This window comes from Argentina silus (assembly GCF_951799395.1).
Source record: "Argentina silus genome assembly, chromosome: 2".
NCBI classification, from domain to species: Eukaryota; Metazoa; Chordata; class Actinopteri; order Argentiniformes; family Argentinidae; genus Argentina; species Argentina silus.
Genome location: NC_139656.1, coordinates 15199360 through 15214340, shown reverse-complemented (window position 1 = coordinate 15214340; position 14981 = coordinate 15199360). Strand labels below are relative to the sequence as shown.

Below are 14981 nucleotides of genomic sequence, written 5' to 3'. Positions count from 1 at the left end.
GGCCGGTGAGTGTATATCCCTGTACCCTGTCCTGTCTGCATGTTAACCTATATACTGGATCAGGGGAGGCTGAGTTTGAAGCATAAACAACAGCAAGACAAGCAAATACACATGCATGAACATTTATTACATCATAGGTCTCAAGGGCTAAAACAACACTCACTATACAAATACAAAGGCCCTGTGGTACAAGCTGTGTGTGTGTGTGTGTGTGTGTGTGTGTGTGTGTGTGTGTGTGTGTATGAAGAGGTCTTTTACTGTCTGTCTGTCTGAGCTTCTTTACTCATTCCAGTATGCGTCAGTCTGTGTATTACATCATTCTCTCTGTTAAAGGTCCTAGATGTACAGTAAGGCCAGTAATATAAATAGGGCAGGTGTCTCAATGACCTACAGATGGAATATTCAATGTCCAGTGGTGGGTTTCACTAGTAACGTAGTGAAGAGCACCACCCAAAAGCAGTCTCTGAGAGGGTCCAGCAGTCCTCATTGGCTCCCCTTGTCCAGGTACTCCAAGTTGGGTGCATCCAGTCTCTGCTCCTGATCCCTGTTCTTAGTGAACTCCTTCAGTAGATCCATGATCTCACCTTGGTACACCTCTGGTGTGGGCTGGGCCTCTGTCGAGATAGGGGCAAGACAGAACATAGATTTAGGTCATTTCAACAAAATGCGCTCCTATGCAACATGCAAGGAGATGCACCACAATGCTGATGGTCAAATTAAAAAAATTAGCCTAAATTAAGACTTGAAGGCAGAGACTCAGAGACTGAAACTCCTCCTGTCATATTTGTGAATAAATAATATTCTAAGTCAATCGTATATTTCATGACATATTAGTTAAACGTCGCTCCTCACCTGTTGCCCAGTAGTAGATGTCCCAGTCGTTGCTAGGCTCATTGATTATTCGGTCGTACTGCCTTAGTTGGGTCTCACTCATTGTGTTCAGATATTGCTTGGCAAACAGGCTGAAATGGGAGAGTGAATTGCACTTGTTACGACATGGGTTTGTACGCAACTGGGACATCAATTGAATATTTATAGTAAACATTAAATTAAACATTATAAATTATACAGTATATTGTGACTCTTGTTATGTGGTCCACAAACCTGAGCAATATGCAGTTCTCCAGCATGCCCCTCTTTCGGCTTTCATAGAGTAGGCGCCGTCTCTTGACGTCAAGGGACTCGCCAGCCTTCTCCTGCCAGGGCGGCAGGGGGATCTCGATGAGGTCATGCCCAGAATCCTCAGGTGCCTCTCCACGGTAACACCGGGCTGATACAAGCCCTGTCAAAGCTGGTCTCCATGATGCCTGGCATACACCACTTACCAGCTGGTCAAAACAACAACATCATAATTAGCCATGTCAGATAAACTGACTGTAAAAACACATGAAGATGAAGATGATTTTTTTAAAATCCTATAACCATGGATGATTCAACCCAATAATCCATGATGTGCAGAGCTATTTTTATATCCTATAACCATGGATAATACATATGAGCTACCCTTAACAATATGTATAGTCTTCTTGATAACAACATGGTTAGCCAGTAGCCACTTGTAGTAGGCAGGTCAAACCCGTTTTGACGATTTCTCAGAAATAACATTTAAAATCATGATATAGTTTGGTATTTAACAATAGCATTTGCATCAATAAACAAATAACAATATTAAACTCACTCTAAAACTACCGTTTATATCCTTAAAATAATGATTTTAATTTCACGCTACGCTTCCTGTTTTCATCCTGATCTCATCCAGATGTTGCCCATTGTCAATACAACGGTTTTTGATATTCAACTGTTCAGTCATTTCGACAATATAGATCAAAACATATGATATATACACAGTAAAAATTAACAGACTTCAAATATTGGAAAACTTTGATACTATTTACATTTACATTTTAGACATTTAGCAGACGTCTTTATCCAAAGCGAAAGTACATTTGTCTACGTAAGTTAATCATCTACACATCAGTCATCATAAGAAAAACAAATATAGGCCTATGCTAGGACCAGGAGCCATTGGCAGTCACAATGCTAGAAGAAGACTTTTTTTTTAATGATTATTATTTACAGTAGAGAAACTGTACAGGAGTATTGGGGATGAAGAGATCTTTAGGAAGGATAGTCAAGATGTAGTGATGGGTCTCCAGTCTACGGCGGAAGACAGGGAGTGCAGCCCTGCAGCCCTGCAGCCCTGACAGCAGTGGGAAGCTCGTTCCACCAGCAGGGCGCCAGGAAAGTGAAAAGCCGTGATCGAATAGCGCGACTGCTGCATCCTCGTAGAGGCGGCGGTGCCAGGCGGCCAGCCGAGGTGGAAGAGCGGAGTGATCGTGCAGGGGTTTGGGGGCTGACCATTGCTTGCAAGTAGGGAGGGGCTGTTCCCTTTGCCGCCCGGTAGACGAGCACCAGGGTCTTGAATCTGATGCGAGCTGCTACCAGAACCAGTGAAGGGTGTGAAGGAGGGGGGTGACATGGGAGAATTTGGGGAGATTTAACACCAGACGGGCGGCAGCATTCTGGATAAACTGCAGAGGCCTGATGGCGGAAGCTACGTTATCTTCTCCTTTCAAGAGCATTTGTTCCCATATGGCCATTTTAAGTTAGTCATGAGCTCTTATTAGTCAATATAAGACACTATATACTATTACTTATTGTATTTTTTTTTTTATTAACGACAGATAATCTCATGAAATTGTGACCATGGTTATCAACAATCATGCCTTACCGCTCACATGGTGGGGAGTGGGATGCACTAGTGATGTTGCCGGCAGGGAACGCTTTTGCGTCCAGATTGCAATATCAACTTCAAATACGATTTGCATGACAGAGGTACGTGTCTATACGATCCTGCATGAACATTAGTAATATCTTGCATGCAGCTTGAAAGTGGACACCTTTTATTAGTGACTGAAGTGACAGCGAGCACACTGAATCAGTCTATAATTTTTGCACGGGATGGGCGGGAGCGTGATACAGTAGTTGACATGACCACAATTAAACAACAAAAAGAATTTTAGTAGAGATTGGTTGCATGATACTGCCCTCTCGTGTCCATATAGCACGATATGGTTGCACAAGTGTAAACTGATGGTCCAATTGCAATAACTATGAAAAAGCCAAATAAGCAACGTATAATCACTAGTTATTTCGAGAAAGGATTTTGAAGTAATGTTATAAACTAGCTAGCTAGCTGGCTATGGTCTTGACTTTAGCTGGCAGGCACGTCGAGTTTGCTAGCAGTAATCAGAGTGGTGTATATACTCCTCTGCTCTGGCAGTAACTACCTTTGGCTAGCTAGTTGCTACGACTGCGGTGACTATCTAGTTACATGGATAGTTAATACAATAGCCCTATTCCACATAAATGAATTACTCACTCTTTTCGCAACCACAGAAGACAGCATTTTGTACTTCTTCCTAGCGGCCAAATGTTGAATCTTGTCAATGTGACTTGACTGAGTGCTGTGTGAGATTACACAATCCGCAGTCACATAAGAGTGGAACACAGGATAAAACACGGTCTTTGTTAGAGCGACATGTTGGTGAGGTCAGTTGAATATAAATAATGTCAGAGAATTAAGATTTATATGCTCTATGATATTGTCCTTGCTAGAATTGTCAAGAATTTCACACGTTATATTTTAGATATTCATATGTAACATAACATGCTAATTCCTGTAGATATCAAGCACCTTCCTGACAAACGGAGCTACACCAGTTATATTTGCGGAACCTGGTAAAATCATAAGCGTTTGGCACCGGTGGTATTTCAAAGATGCACCCTTCAGTCAGGCAGTTCCGCTAATTTGCAGAAGGTTTACCTGTATGAATGTTGTCAGTTTGCATGTCGAGACTTACATTTTACCATTGCGAATGTATAATAGTTGTTGACTTTTTAATCCAGTTTGGTGACGTTTGTTTGTTTACTTTTCTAATTCCGTCCACGCTTGCCATCACACTGTGCAAGGAAGGGGAGGGGATAGTTAGCTCGCTAACCTTACGTTAGCTTAAAAACATCACTGGTGCTAGCTAGCTACATCATACAGAAACCACCTCCCATGAGAAGACGCAAATGATGCACAAGTAGTCGTCTGCTTTCGTTGTTTATGTGTCAATTGCCCTGAGACAAAAGGCGTAAACGACCAGATAACGGTTGCAGTGCCAACCATCCAGGCAGGAGTCGCGGATGGCGGCTACAGCGGCCGCTACCGATGGTGGTGCACCAGACCTCATAGACATCTACGATGAGAACTTCAATCAAAACAACGGTGGGGAGGTGAGATGGGTTGGCAGTTGGCGGCACCACTTGAGATGATATGAGGGAAGTGCAGCAGAGTGAAGCCTAATGTATTGCAGATTATGCTTTTATTGCGTTCCAAGATGTGACTTGCAGAATTTAACTTTTTCTTATTAGAGAGAGCAAGAGCTCACCATATAGAACAATGGCAGATCTGAATTGATTGGAGATGGTTAGAAGATCTTAGCTGAAGCAATTAATGTGTTTTTTTATGTAGTAGGTCTTGATGTTTGTCCATTTTGACCATTCTGGATAAGAATGAAGGCTCTCAGTTATATCCATCTTCTTTTCCATTAGGATGGAGATTTCACAGCAACAACAGCAGAGGCAAGTGATCTTTATGACGCTGTGCTCACTGGCTCTGTGAGTCGTGATAGGGTGCCCTCAAAGGATGCCGCCCCTCTGAGCAAGGACCAGCCATCGAAAGAGGAGGGCAAGCCAGCAATACTGTACACATACAGTGGGGGGCGGAGTAAGAGGCTTTCTGTGTATGTGGGCAACTTCTCCTGGGTGAGTGTCCAATACCAACCACACCACTTTCACCCCAGTCTTCACTCTGTCAGACCTTTAAGTCCCACTCTGTATTGGAATATAGCCATATGTCCTCCGTCTTCCATATCCCTTTTCACACATCTTCTCTCCCTTTCCTTTCCTACCCCTCTCCTCCCCTCTCCCCAGTGGACCTCTGACACAGATCTGATTAACATGGCGCGCACTTTGGGAGTGAAGGACATCGTGGAGGTCAAATTTGCAGAGAACAGAGCCAATGGCCAGTCCAGGGGGTGAGAGCTATCCTCCATCCTTAGCACCAGTTGGTATTACTCTAATATGTTTTAAGGCTTCATCATTTCTTGACGGGATTCAAATGAGACCTGGAGACAAAGGCCTATTAAGACAAATTAGAGCCTTCAATATCTAAATGCAGAGCTTACAGATTGTTTACAATGTTTCCTGCATCGTGCTGCCATTAACGGTAGACATTCTGTAGGATACATCTAGATCTAAGTGTTGTCTCCAGATACCTGTAGAGCTAAACAGGTGTGCTCTGGTGATCATATAGGCTACTTATGGCTTCATCAGTAGAGTAGTTGATCTTGGACGACATCTCAAAGCTTACACCCATTCTATGCAGAAGTGATATCTCTCCTTCCCTTTCTTTAACGTAGCTATGCTGAGGTCGTGGTGTCCACAGAGACGTCATTGCAGAGGTTGCTAGAGACGTTGCCCCATTGTCACATTAACGGGGAGAGGGTGGACTGCCGCTTTGCCACTCGCCAGAACCTTGCGCTATTTGAAGCCCAGGCCAATAAACGTAAGCACATAAGCACTGTACAAAACCAAATGAATGCCTACTTAGGTGTTTCATAGAATTGATTATTATCGAATGCTGCTATTAAAACAAACTCAACCTGTGTCCACAGGTGTCCCCCAGCGCTCCAACTCGAAGGATTCACCAGATGTACCAGACAACCATCCCTCCGTTTCTTCTCCTCAGCCCAACCCCTCCACTGTCTCTCACATCCCGCCACCACTCCCTCATGTCAACAAGCCTCCCCCACTGTCCTCGCCATTCTTTAGTCGGCCCCCTCCTCTTTTTCCCCATCTTCCACCACACATTCCCCCTCCCCCAATGCCCCACCTTTTCCCCCCACCACCTCTCCATCTTTCCAGCCTGCCTCCCCCCAGCCTTCACATCAATCCTGCGTTCTTCCCCCCAGCACACGAGAGCTACAATAGTACAGCTTTTAGCCGGCACAGGTGAGCTCACTGTACTTTTGATGTTTCAAGCAGCACTTGATTGTATCTTATCACACTATTTGTCTTGGACGTTTTAAAGTGCTGCTGCTCACAATATTTTGTCTAACACCATTTACTGTGCCCTGCGTAAGTAATGGGACAGTGAAGCTTTTTTATTTTTTATTTTGGTTCTATACTCCAAAAGTTTGGATATGAAATCAAACAATTACTATGAGGTTGATGGTAGAGATTCTCAGCTTTTATGTGAGGGTATTTGTGTACACATTGTTTTTACCATTTAGAAATGACAACATTTTTATACATAGTCTCCCATTTCAGGGCATAAAAATTAATGAGACAATTGGCTTGACAGGTGTTTCTGGTAAGTCAATTGTGTTCCGTCACATTTGTGCAGGCATAAGAGAGCTGTCAATGTCTAGTTTTGATTCTAGGCTTAGCATCAGCCTTTGGAATCTGCTATTGGTGTTTGAGGACCAAAGAGGTATCAATGAAAGTCAACAATCAGAAACATAGACAAAACCTTAAGCTTGCCAGAATCAACAGATTGGAACAAAAAAAAAGAAAAAGAAACTGAAGAAAAACCCCCAAAGAACTGTCCCACAGATCAGTAACACACCCCAGGAGGTGAATGTGTCAGAGACTACCAGCCGCAGAATGCATCACCAACCAAACTACAGAGGCTTTCACTGCAAGGTGCAAACCACTAGTTGTCCTCAAAAAGGATGGGTACTAAAAAGTACCTAAAAGCCTGCAGAGTTCTGAAAAAAAGGTCTGTCCTGTGGACATATAAGATGAATATTATTATGTACCAGAGTAATTGCAAGTGGAAAGTTTGGAGAAAAAAACATATGCCTAAGATTTACAGCATACCACCTCATCTGTGAAACATGGTGGAGGGGGTGTTGTGATTTGGCCATGTATAGCTGCCACTTGAACTGGCTAACTTAATTTATGATGTACCAGCTGAGGGCAGCAGCAGAATGTATTCTGAAGTGTACAGAAACATCTTGTCTGCTCGAGTGCATGCAAATGCCTCCAAATGAATTGGATGGTGCTTCATCATGCAGTAAGACGATGACCCAAAACATACTGCCATAGCAACAAGGAATTTCTTCAGGGCCAAAAAGTGGAAAGGTCTTGACTGGCCAAGTCAAACTTCAGATTTAAATCCAATTGAACATTCATTTCATTTCCTGATAAGATTGTAGGCAAAAAGACCTCAAAACAAACAACAACTGAAGATGGCTGCAGTACAGGCCTAGCAGAGCATCACCAGAGAATATACCCAGTGTCTGGTGGGGGTCAATGGGTCACAGACTTCAGGCAGTTATTGCATGATTGTCAACCCAATACTTAACATGAGTGCTTAATTTGCACATTATATTAATCTGTCCCATTACTTATGGTGCCCTGAAATAGGGAGACTATAAAAAGTGTTGTCATTTCTAAATGGTACTCTACTTTAACCTCATAGTAATTGTTTGATTTAAAATCCAAACTTATGGAGTACAGAGCCAAAATAAGAAAAAATGCTTAAAAACATTGATGAGTAAGGTGTCAACTGTGTATGATGTTCAGTCAGGAGTGTTCTTCTCCAGCAGGGACAGTGACGCCCCCACGCCTCCAGTGACGGATGGAGAGTTTGATGAGCTGATGAACAGAAACAGAGCCATCACCAGCAGCGCCATCACCAAGGCTGTATCTGGAGCTACAGCAGGTGAGACTAAGACTTAGACTAATTATCACCTCAGACTAGTGAAACACTGAGAAATGCCTACAGTAGACACAAACTCACTGAACACATCAACACGGAAATTGTATTACTAACACCACACAGATCATGATGTTCTTGAACTGCCACAGTAACCTGTCTGTTCTCTCATGTAGGAGACCTTCCCCAGGCCATTGAGACCCTTCTGACAGCCATTGCTGTCATCAAGCAGTCCAGAGTATATGGAGATGAGCGCTGTCGAGCCCTAGTGACCTCCCTCAAAGACTGCCTTTTCTCCATTGAGAGCAAGTCTTATGGCTCCAGGTCAGTGCTGCTGAACGTGTGTTTAGACTTTTTTTATGGAGCGACATGTTATTGCATGACGCAAACCAATCAACTTGAAGATGTAGTCCACCTCACTCTCTTCCTGTTTATCTGTAGGAAAAGACACCGGTCCCGTGATAGAGATCGAGAGCGAGACAGGGAACGAGAACGGGAACGAGAACGGGACAGAGACCGGGAGCGGGACAGGGACCGGGACAGAGAAAGGGAAGAGTCCTACAACCAGGGATGGGAGGCTACAGGAATGGCTCGCAGACACAGAGAACGCTCCCCTAGTGGGGACCGAGACAGAGAGCGTGTGCGGGAACGGGAACGGGAACGAGACAGACATAGGGAGCACCGTGAGCGACACCGCTAGGTAAGCCACTTCTCTCACCCTCTGATATCCCTCAAAATCCTTTTCTCAGTCGACAGCATTGACCCTCCCCCACCTCTCTATCCACGCATCCTTACCATTACTTTTACCTTTACATTTCACTTGCTCTCACCCCATCTCTCAACTCCCTAAAATGTTGCCTATTTGCTATATCTCCAACATCCTACCCTGCCCTAGAACTCCCACTACAACTCCTGTCTTAACTCCCTATTACCTGTTTTCCCCCCTCTGTCAACTCATTGAGTGTGCTCCTGACAGGACTTTGTTCTTTTCAGGACATTCTAGGCTGTTTCTATTTGTCCATCAGACTGAGTCAGAGGGAAGCCGGAGGCAGGACTTCTTGTTTCTTCACCAAGCTGCTTAGAAGTCTGGGATAATGGATGAACTGATGGTGAGGCAGAAAGTGGATGTCCATAAGCCCTCCTCCCTTCCCTGCTACCTATGGCCCCCCATGTTCACATCCCTGGTACTCAGCAGCCACAAAACATTTTTCATCAGTCATCAATCAACACCTTCCTGATATTGATCATCAATTTCCTCTTCTTACACTTTAACAGTGATACTGTCCTTGTAATATAATTGTTTTGATTATAAAATGGCGGTTTCAGGGTCAAGGCAGACAACTTTTAACTCTTGCCTCACCCGCATGCACACCATAGGTAATTTTTTTTATATATGTTTAACAGTGCAATGTATGTTGTTTTTTCCTCTTCCCCTTATTTTGTATTGAACTGAGAATTAAAAAAGGCTGTTAAACAGAGTTGTGTGTGGTCGTTCAATCTTGAAAAAAGCCTTGGCCTTCACATTTATCAACAAGGGACGATAACATCATGGCAAAGGGATCTTATTGATCAAATAATAAAACAATGTTTTAGCTTTGAGTCAATAGTACACAATATTGTCAAAGCAAATAATCTAAAATGTTCAGTGTATGCATTTTTACCAAGGAATAGACAGCAATACAAGTGACATGTATTTATAGCTTTATTTGAAAAAAAAAACATACAAATAAGATGAGAAAATCAAACAAGATGCGAGAGTCTCTTATGAGGATGTCAATCCATCAGGTGTATGCTGCATAGACTAATAGCTATCTGTAGCAGACAGTCAGCCTGGGCATGTCAATAATAGTCATTCCATAGGATGCGTTGTGTGTGTGGCTCTCATCATTTCTCCAGGGGTGCATAATTGAGCAATTTCTCAATGAGGTCCACATGAGCCAGAAGCATCCTTCGACAGCAGTACCTCTTCAAGCCAAGTGCATCAAGGGCATCACTGCCAGACAAAAGGGAGAGGAGGGTTAGTAAGACTAAGTAAATCATCTATTTAAGAGATGCTACAGGACTTTTGTCGTTGATTCTTTACATTCAATTTTGGCTGTATTGTGTGGTTCATGATATAATGTGAATCAATTTCTTAAAAGGTTTTGTTCATGGGAGTGGGGAGGTGTGCCCCTCCCTGTCCAATGAGGTAATTGCTTGACAATAGCATCAGATCTTTAAGCCGGTAGTACAACCTAATAAGTAGACCTGACTATTGTTACTGATCAATCCAAGTAAAGTTTTAGCACAGAGTCAGAGGAGGTTGTAGTTAGTCTTACCCCTCTGTGTATTCAGCTTGAAGCAGGCCAAGGTATGCCTCCCATTTGTTCCCAACTATTTTCCCACACGTAAAGCACCGGACAGGGATAATCATTGTGTGACAGTGGAAAACTGCAAAGAATTGTGCAGAAGTTACAGCAGACAAAATAAGACACTAATGAGACTATTGACACTATTAAGATGCTTTAATATAACAACCGGTCAATCACAATACATGATTTTCTCACACATAGCTGAATGATTCCTTTAGCCTGATCCCACATCAGCTAGCTTGTGTGTGCGAGCATGTCAACAACCGGCTAAATCAGCTAGCTAACTAGCTGCTTGGGCGCGCACATGGCCTATCTAGTTTATGAGTGAAATAAACCAAAAGGCGTTGTCGACCGATTTAGTTATTAATGTTACATGGCATGGATAATTGTGGACTCAAATTAACTGATTATCTACTCACCGAGATAATAAGAAACGGTCTGTTGTAAGCCTGCTGCTAGCTAGCTGACCGGACGCTCGAGCAACAATCACGTAATAAAGGAATGGAACGACTTGGTGTCTCCCCCTTCTGGGGGCACGTTCAGATGTGCAGGGGCGCTACAGACAGGTTGAGTAATATGGTACTGAGTAAACTACAGTGCAGAATGTGGTGGAATCGGGGGAAAAACGTGCCAATTACATAATTTTGGTTGTGTCAAGTGCGATTTATTTTGCCCCCATTTCTTTTTCTATTTTGTAGTAATCCAGTATTCCATTCCAGTCTGGAACAAAAGCAGGCAATAAACTGGAATTGAAATATTGTAAATTGTAGAAGCCCATGCAGTCAACAAAAATCCATAAATTAAATGATTGACAGATTGGGAAAAGTGATTAATAAATCATCAGGTGCTTCTGAGATATTCCATTAAAAAGCATTGGAGGAGAATATATAAGGGGAGGAGCCTCGATCTTCTCCTCCAATGCGTTTTCAGTTGGACACAAGTGGAGGACGGAGGTGAGGACGTGAGTAGTCGTGTTCCTAACAATTGAAAAAAGGCTATCAATACTGAATCCTAATGCTATTGATTGACGCATGGCAGCCATCAAAGACACACAGTCTGACGGAGGCTGGTTCATTGCCTTTAATAAAGGTCAGGTCAAGTCACAAGAGAACCATTTCCTTTTTGGATTTACATTATGAGCTTTGGGGGCAGGGGAGGGAATGTGCAAGAGGGGCAACATGTTAGGGAGCAGGGATATCAAGAATATATCACTATCATAATCCTTTTCAAGGTTCATCATCATCATCATCATCATCATCATCATCATCACCATCACCATCACCACCACCACCACCATCATTCCATCAATTTAATTGCTACAGAATTGTACAGAACATGTGCTAAAATATGGAGTCCTACCGGAATTATTGCATTTATACGCTCTTGAGACAAATAAAAATAAATACGATATTTTTTGTTTTGTACTGTGTGTTGTAGAATATGTGTGTGTCTGTTGCAGTGCTGGGTGTGTTGATATTGCATCATAGTGAGCTGCATTTCAGTATTCAAGTGCTTTATAAGCGTGTTTATTACTGATGTGTTGAAAACCCTAATTGGCCATTCACACTGACATAGTCATTGCATTTCATGGCATGGATTAGAAAAAGTTTTTTTATATGCCCTAACAATCTACAGTGGGTGATACTCACTAGTATTGCATTTATTTGGTACCTTGTTAAGGTTAACGGGCTGACTGGCTAGCTAATGAATGTGTGTGGACATCTCAGAAAACCTTGGATGTTTCCCTGATGTTGAAGAAATTGCCCATGTGGGATATTCACTGATTAGGAACAATCTAGGAAAGTTTCTCTTTGGATTCTGTGATCAATAGGGAATAAATGTATACAATTTATAAAGAGGAAATAATCCATGAAATGATTTATACTGTTTACCTACTCCCATATGTTGTTGTTAATGCATGCTTCATACTTACATTTCCGGTCTACCAACACACCACATATATCTACAGTATTAATACAAATCACAATGCAATGTAATACCATTTTGTGGTATTGTCATGAGCTAACTGGAGGTTGGTAAAGATAGTTGTAATAAACCATGCTAAGTGCTACTTTCTCTTTAGATTTTGTATTTGAAAATTACATAGCAGACTTACTGAGCAGAAGGGCCACCGTTCCTCCATAGAATATCATCACAGTAACTGCTCAGTCTCTTCTACTACCTGTAATATGCATGGTCTGCTGTATATCTCATAATGTGCAATACTGCCCCAGTTAGAGAAATTGCAGTATATGAGAGTATGTCCCATTGATAGAATGTTTTTCTTATTTATCATAATATTAATGAAAGTGTCTGATTGTATGGGTTGAGAACAAAGATCTTCTTAACTGGCTCACCAGTTGTAGGTTTGTTTTTCAAATTCATGCATTTCTGCATATCAGAGGTATGGACAGTATGAATCGTCAGGGCTATAATCAGTAAGGGCATGTATTTGACAATATAATCTGGCTGTACTTATTGATTTAGGACATAATTTGATTATGACATTGGATTATATCACATAAAGTAATTAAAGATGGGAGTGGAGGGCAATTCCCCTGGCACACCATTATCTGCCATTGCTGATGTGATCTACTCATGGACCTGGTGTAACCACAGTTATTCAAAAGGTATAATAGGATGTTCTGGGAACATGTGTTTAAACTAAAGAAATAAGAGCAGTGAAATACCCTAATACATACTAGGAACTGACTTATCCACAATATGTACAATATAGGTTATTTCATAATGCTACCCAAACAGTATAGCCTACTGTAGTTCTACTTCATAAACGATCAAAGTGCTAGTAGCCACATAGAAACACATCAAGAACAAAGCCACCGAAATGGTCAGAATCATGATTAGGCCTACGTCTTGGCCAAGGTCTCCCTGGTAAAAGATAATTTAGGTACCTCCAGTTTAAATAACATAAAAATGAAAAAACAATGTCCAGAAAGGAATGCCAGGGACAAGATGAATAATTTAAAATTCAACCAATACAGTTCCTGGTGTGAAAATATACAGAGTATGTGTTTGTTACCTATGCAAATTGAATAAAGGTAAGCATATTCATGTTAGGTGAATGTGTTTGTTCAGTAAAACTGTTTTGAGTGCATAAGTGCCTGTTGACCAGTAAGCAGGCGCAACCGGAGGGGTGGAGCAAATTCATGCATGAGGCCCAAATACATCATTTTGAATGTTCACTGATGGTTATATTCACTACAAGCAAAGTCAGACTGAATAAACATAAGAAGCACAGTGGCTCCCCATCCCCCAGCTCTACCAACTGCATGATAGTCTATGAACCAATCAGCAAGTGACTCATTAACCCATCAACCAATAGGCTGCATTGATGAGTGGTGGATGTTAATTTCTCCGTGCCAATAACAGCGCCCCCAACAGGATGGCTCCAGCAGCGATGATGGCACCACCAATGAGGAAGGGCTTCAGGCTCTCCAGGGAGTCTGTGCTGCCCTCGGCTGCCTCCTCACCCTCATCGCCCTCTGCTGCCCCCTCCTGTTCAGCTGCCCCATCCTGGGGAGGAGCCTCAGCCTCTGGGGCCTCTGCTAGTGGTGGAGGGTCTACTGGAGCGGGGTCCGGCTTACGTGGGGGTGCTGCCTCCTTCTTCTCCGGCTTCTCTGCTTTAGAGGCTGCCTTGGGTGCTGGCGCCCCGCTCTTGGCCTTGGCTTCCATAGGACCCAGAAACACAGGTGTGGTCAGGACAGGACAGGAGTGTCTCTCAGGTCAGTGCCGCTTCACTGATAGAAAACAGCAAACACAGAGGCAGACAGATAATTGCCCAGATTAGACCCAGATTCTCTGTTATCTGCCCTGCTGTATTTTACTGTTATTATACAGACATAGAGCAGTGGATGAAAATACACATGAAGCATTAACCCTCTCTATTCACAGCAGAATGAAAACACACCCTCGGGCCAGTAGGTATTAAATGTGACCTTGAAAGATAGATGACATGATGTTGCTGTTGGGTTTGTTTTGTCTATAACAGCTGTGAAACAAACTTCCAGTGAAAGCAATACTTGGGGTCCTACATCCTGTTTGAGCCTTCTCGTGGGAAAATGTGTACATTTTGAAACGGAGGGAGTAAGTACGCTGCAGCTGCTGTTACCAAAGAGCCCAATTAACAGACGTGCTAAAATGTATGTGTGTCTTCTGTACAGTGAAACAAGTCTAGCAGGCAATGAGCATTTTCTCCGTGAATATTTCTATAATCCCCTCTTTATCTTTTGTGCACTCACTTTTGTGCACTCTCTCCCTCACTCTCTCTCTCTCTGTGTAAAACTGCATGAGTCATATGTACTGTTAATGGAGGACAAGATGGAGGGGAGGAAAGGAATACGGATCAGAGTAACTGCACATAGTGGGGATACAGAATGTACATGAGAGAGGGAAATAAGAGAGAGACAGAGAGATAGAGAGGAAAAGAAGAGAAGAAAAACAGAGGGATTGGATGGATTTGATGAATCAAAGGATGAGGGACGCTGGCACAGGATAAGAGGATGGAAGCTGCACAGGCCCTAATAATCCCCAAAAGCCCAGAAATACTGAAATGACATGCAGGGAAGGAGGCATAAATATGTGAATGCATACCTTCAGGCTGCTCTGTTAGCCTCTCCAACAGCTGTGTAGGATGGAGGGAAGGATGGAGAAATACGCTTGCTATGCCAAGGATGTCAGCCAGAACTCAGTAACGTCCTCAAGACAAGCAACTGAGGAACAGCGGAGAGATGGAGGGCACAGTGAAAATAGAGGAAGGACAGAGAGGAGGAGAGAGAATGGGATATACCATCTGGTCCGCACACAGAGGGGGTGTCAGTGGCTTTCTGCAAACTGTGCTT

General features: G+C 42.8%; 3 protein-coding genes across 4 annotated transcripts; 1 reads left to right on the top strand and 2 right to left on the bottom strand.

The window, feature by feature from the left end:
• Window positions 1-119: 119 nt before the first annotated feature.
• Window positions 120-3602, bottom strand: sdhaf2 (succinate dehydrogenase complex assembly factor 2). The gene is made up of 4 exons (XM_083685554.1): window positions 3383-3602; window positions 1105-1328; window positions 853-962; window positions 120-614 (listed from the first exon to the last, which is right to left on the bottom strand). The coding sequence occupies exons 1-4, from the start codon at window positions 3407-3409 to the stop codon at window positions 484-486; spliced, it is 492 nt and encodes a 163-aa protein (XP_083541680.1). The 5' UTR covers window positions 3410-3602; the 3' UTR covers window positions 120-483.
• Window positions 3603-3645: 43 nt separating this feature from the next.
• On the top strand, window positions 3646-9243 carry LOC310815660 (cleavage and polyadenylation specificity factor subunit 7-like). 2 transcript variants are annotated; one of them, XM_083685534.1, is made up of 9 exons: window positions 3646-4281; window positions 4600-4812; window positions 4981-5084; window positions 5469-5614; window positions 5724-6060; window positions 7662-7777; window positions 7948-8095; window positions 8213-8471; window positions 8765-9243. In XM_083685534.1, the coding sequence occupies exons 1-8, from the start codon at window positions 4192-4194 to the stop codon at window positions 8469-8471; spliced, it is 1413 nt and encodes a 470-aa protein (XP_083541660.1). In that variant the 5' UTR covers window positions 3646-4191; the 3' UTR covers window positions 8765-9243. The 2 variants fall into 2 exon arrangements, with proteins under 2 accessions (XP_083541660.1, XP_083541659.1); XM_083685533.1 differs by having other exon boundaries at window positions 3648-4281; window positions 7659-7777.
• A 212-nt stretch (window positions 9244-9455) lies between these two features.
• polr2l (RNA polymerase II, I and III subunit L) lies at window positions 9456-10613 on the bottom strand. The gene is made up of 3 exons (XM_083665449.1): window positions 10542-10613; window positions 10090-10201; window positions 9456-9764 (listed from the first exon to the last, which is right to left on the bottom strand). Exons 2-3 carry the CDS (start codon window positions 10182-10184, stop codon window positions 9656-9658), a joined length of 204 nt encoding a protein of 67 aa, XP_083521575.1. The 5' UTR covers window positions 10185-10201; window positions 10542-10613; the 3' UTR covers window positions 9456-9655.
• Window positions 10614-14981: the final 4368 nt, after the last annotated feature.

Excerpts from the sequence above, each read along its gene's own strand:
- polr2l (XM_083665449.1), bottom strand. The coding sequence starts at position 10,184 with ATGATTATCCCTGTCCGGTGCTTTACGTGTGGGAAAATAGTTGGGAAC. Across the intron at positions 9,765-10,089 it reads CAAGCTGAATACACAGAGGG|TGATGCCCTTGATGCACTTG; the intron begins GTAAGACTAACT and ends TTTGTCTGGCAG.
- LOC310815660 (XM_083685533.1), top strand. The coding sequence starts at position 4,192 with ATGGCGGCTACAGCGGCCGCTACCGATGGTGGTGCACCAGACCTCATA. Across the intron at positions 4,813-4,980 it reads ATGTGGGCAACTTCTCCTGG|TGGACCTCTGACACAGATCT; the intron begins GTGAGTGTCCAA and ends CCCTCTCCCCAG. Across the intron at positions 7,778-7,947 it reads TGTATCTGGAGCTACAGCAG|GAGACCTTCCCCAGGCCATT; the intron begins GTGAGACTAAGA and ends TCTCTCATGTAG.
- sdhaf2 (XM_083685554.1), bottom strand. The coding sequence starts at position 3,409 with ATGCTGTCTTCTGTGGTTGCGAAAAGA. Across the intron at positions 1,329-3,382 it reads CTTCTGTGGTTGCGAAAAGA|CTGGTAAGTGGTGTATGCCA; the intron begins GTGAGTAATTCA and ends TGTTTTGACCAG. Across the intron at positions 615-852 it reads CATCTACTACTGGGCAACAG|AGGCCCAGCCCACACCAGAG; the intron begins GTGAGGAGCGAC and ends CTATCTCGACAG.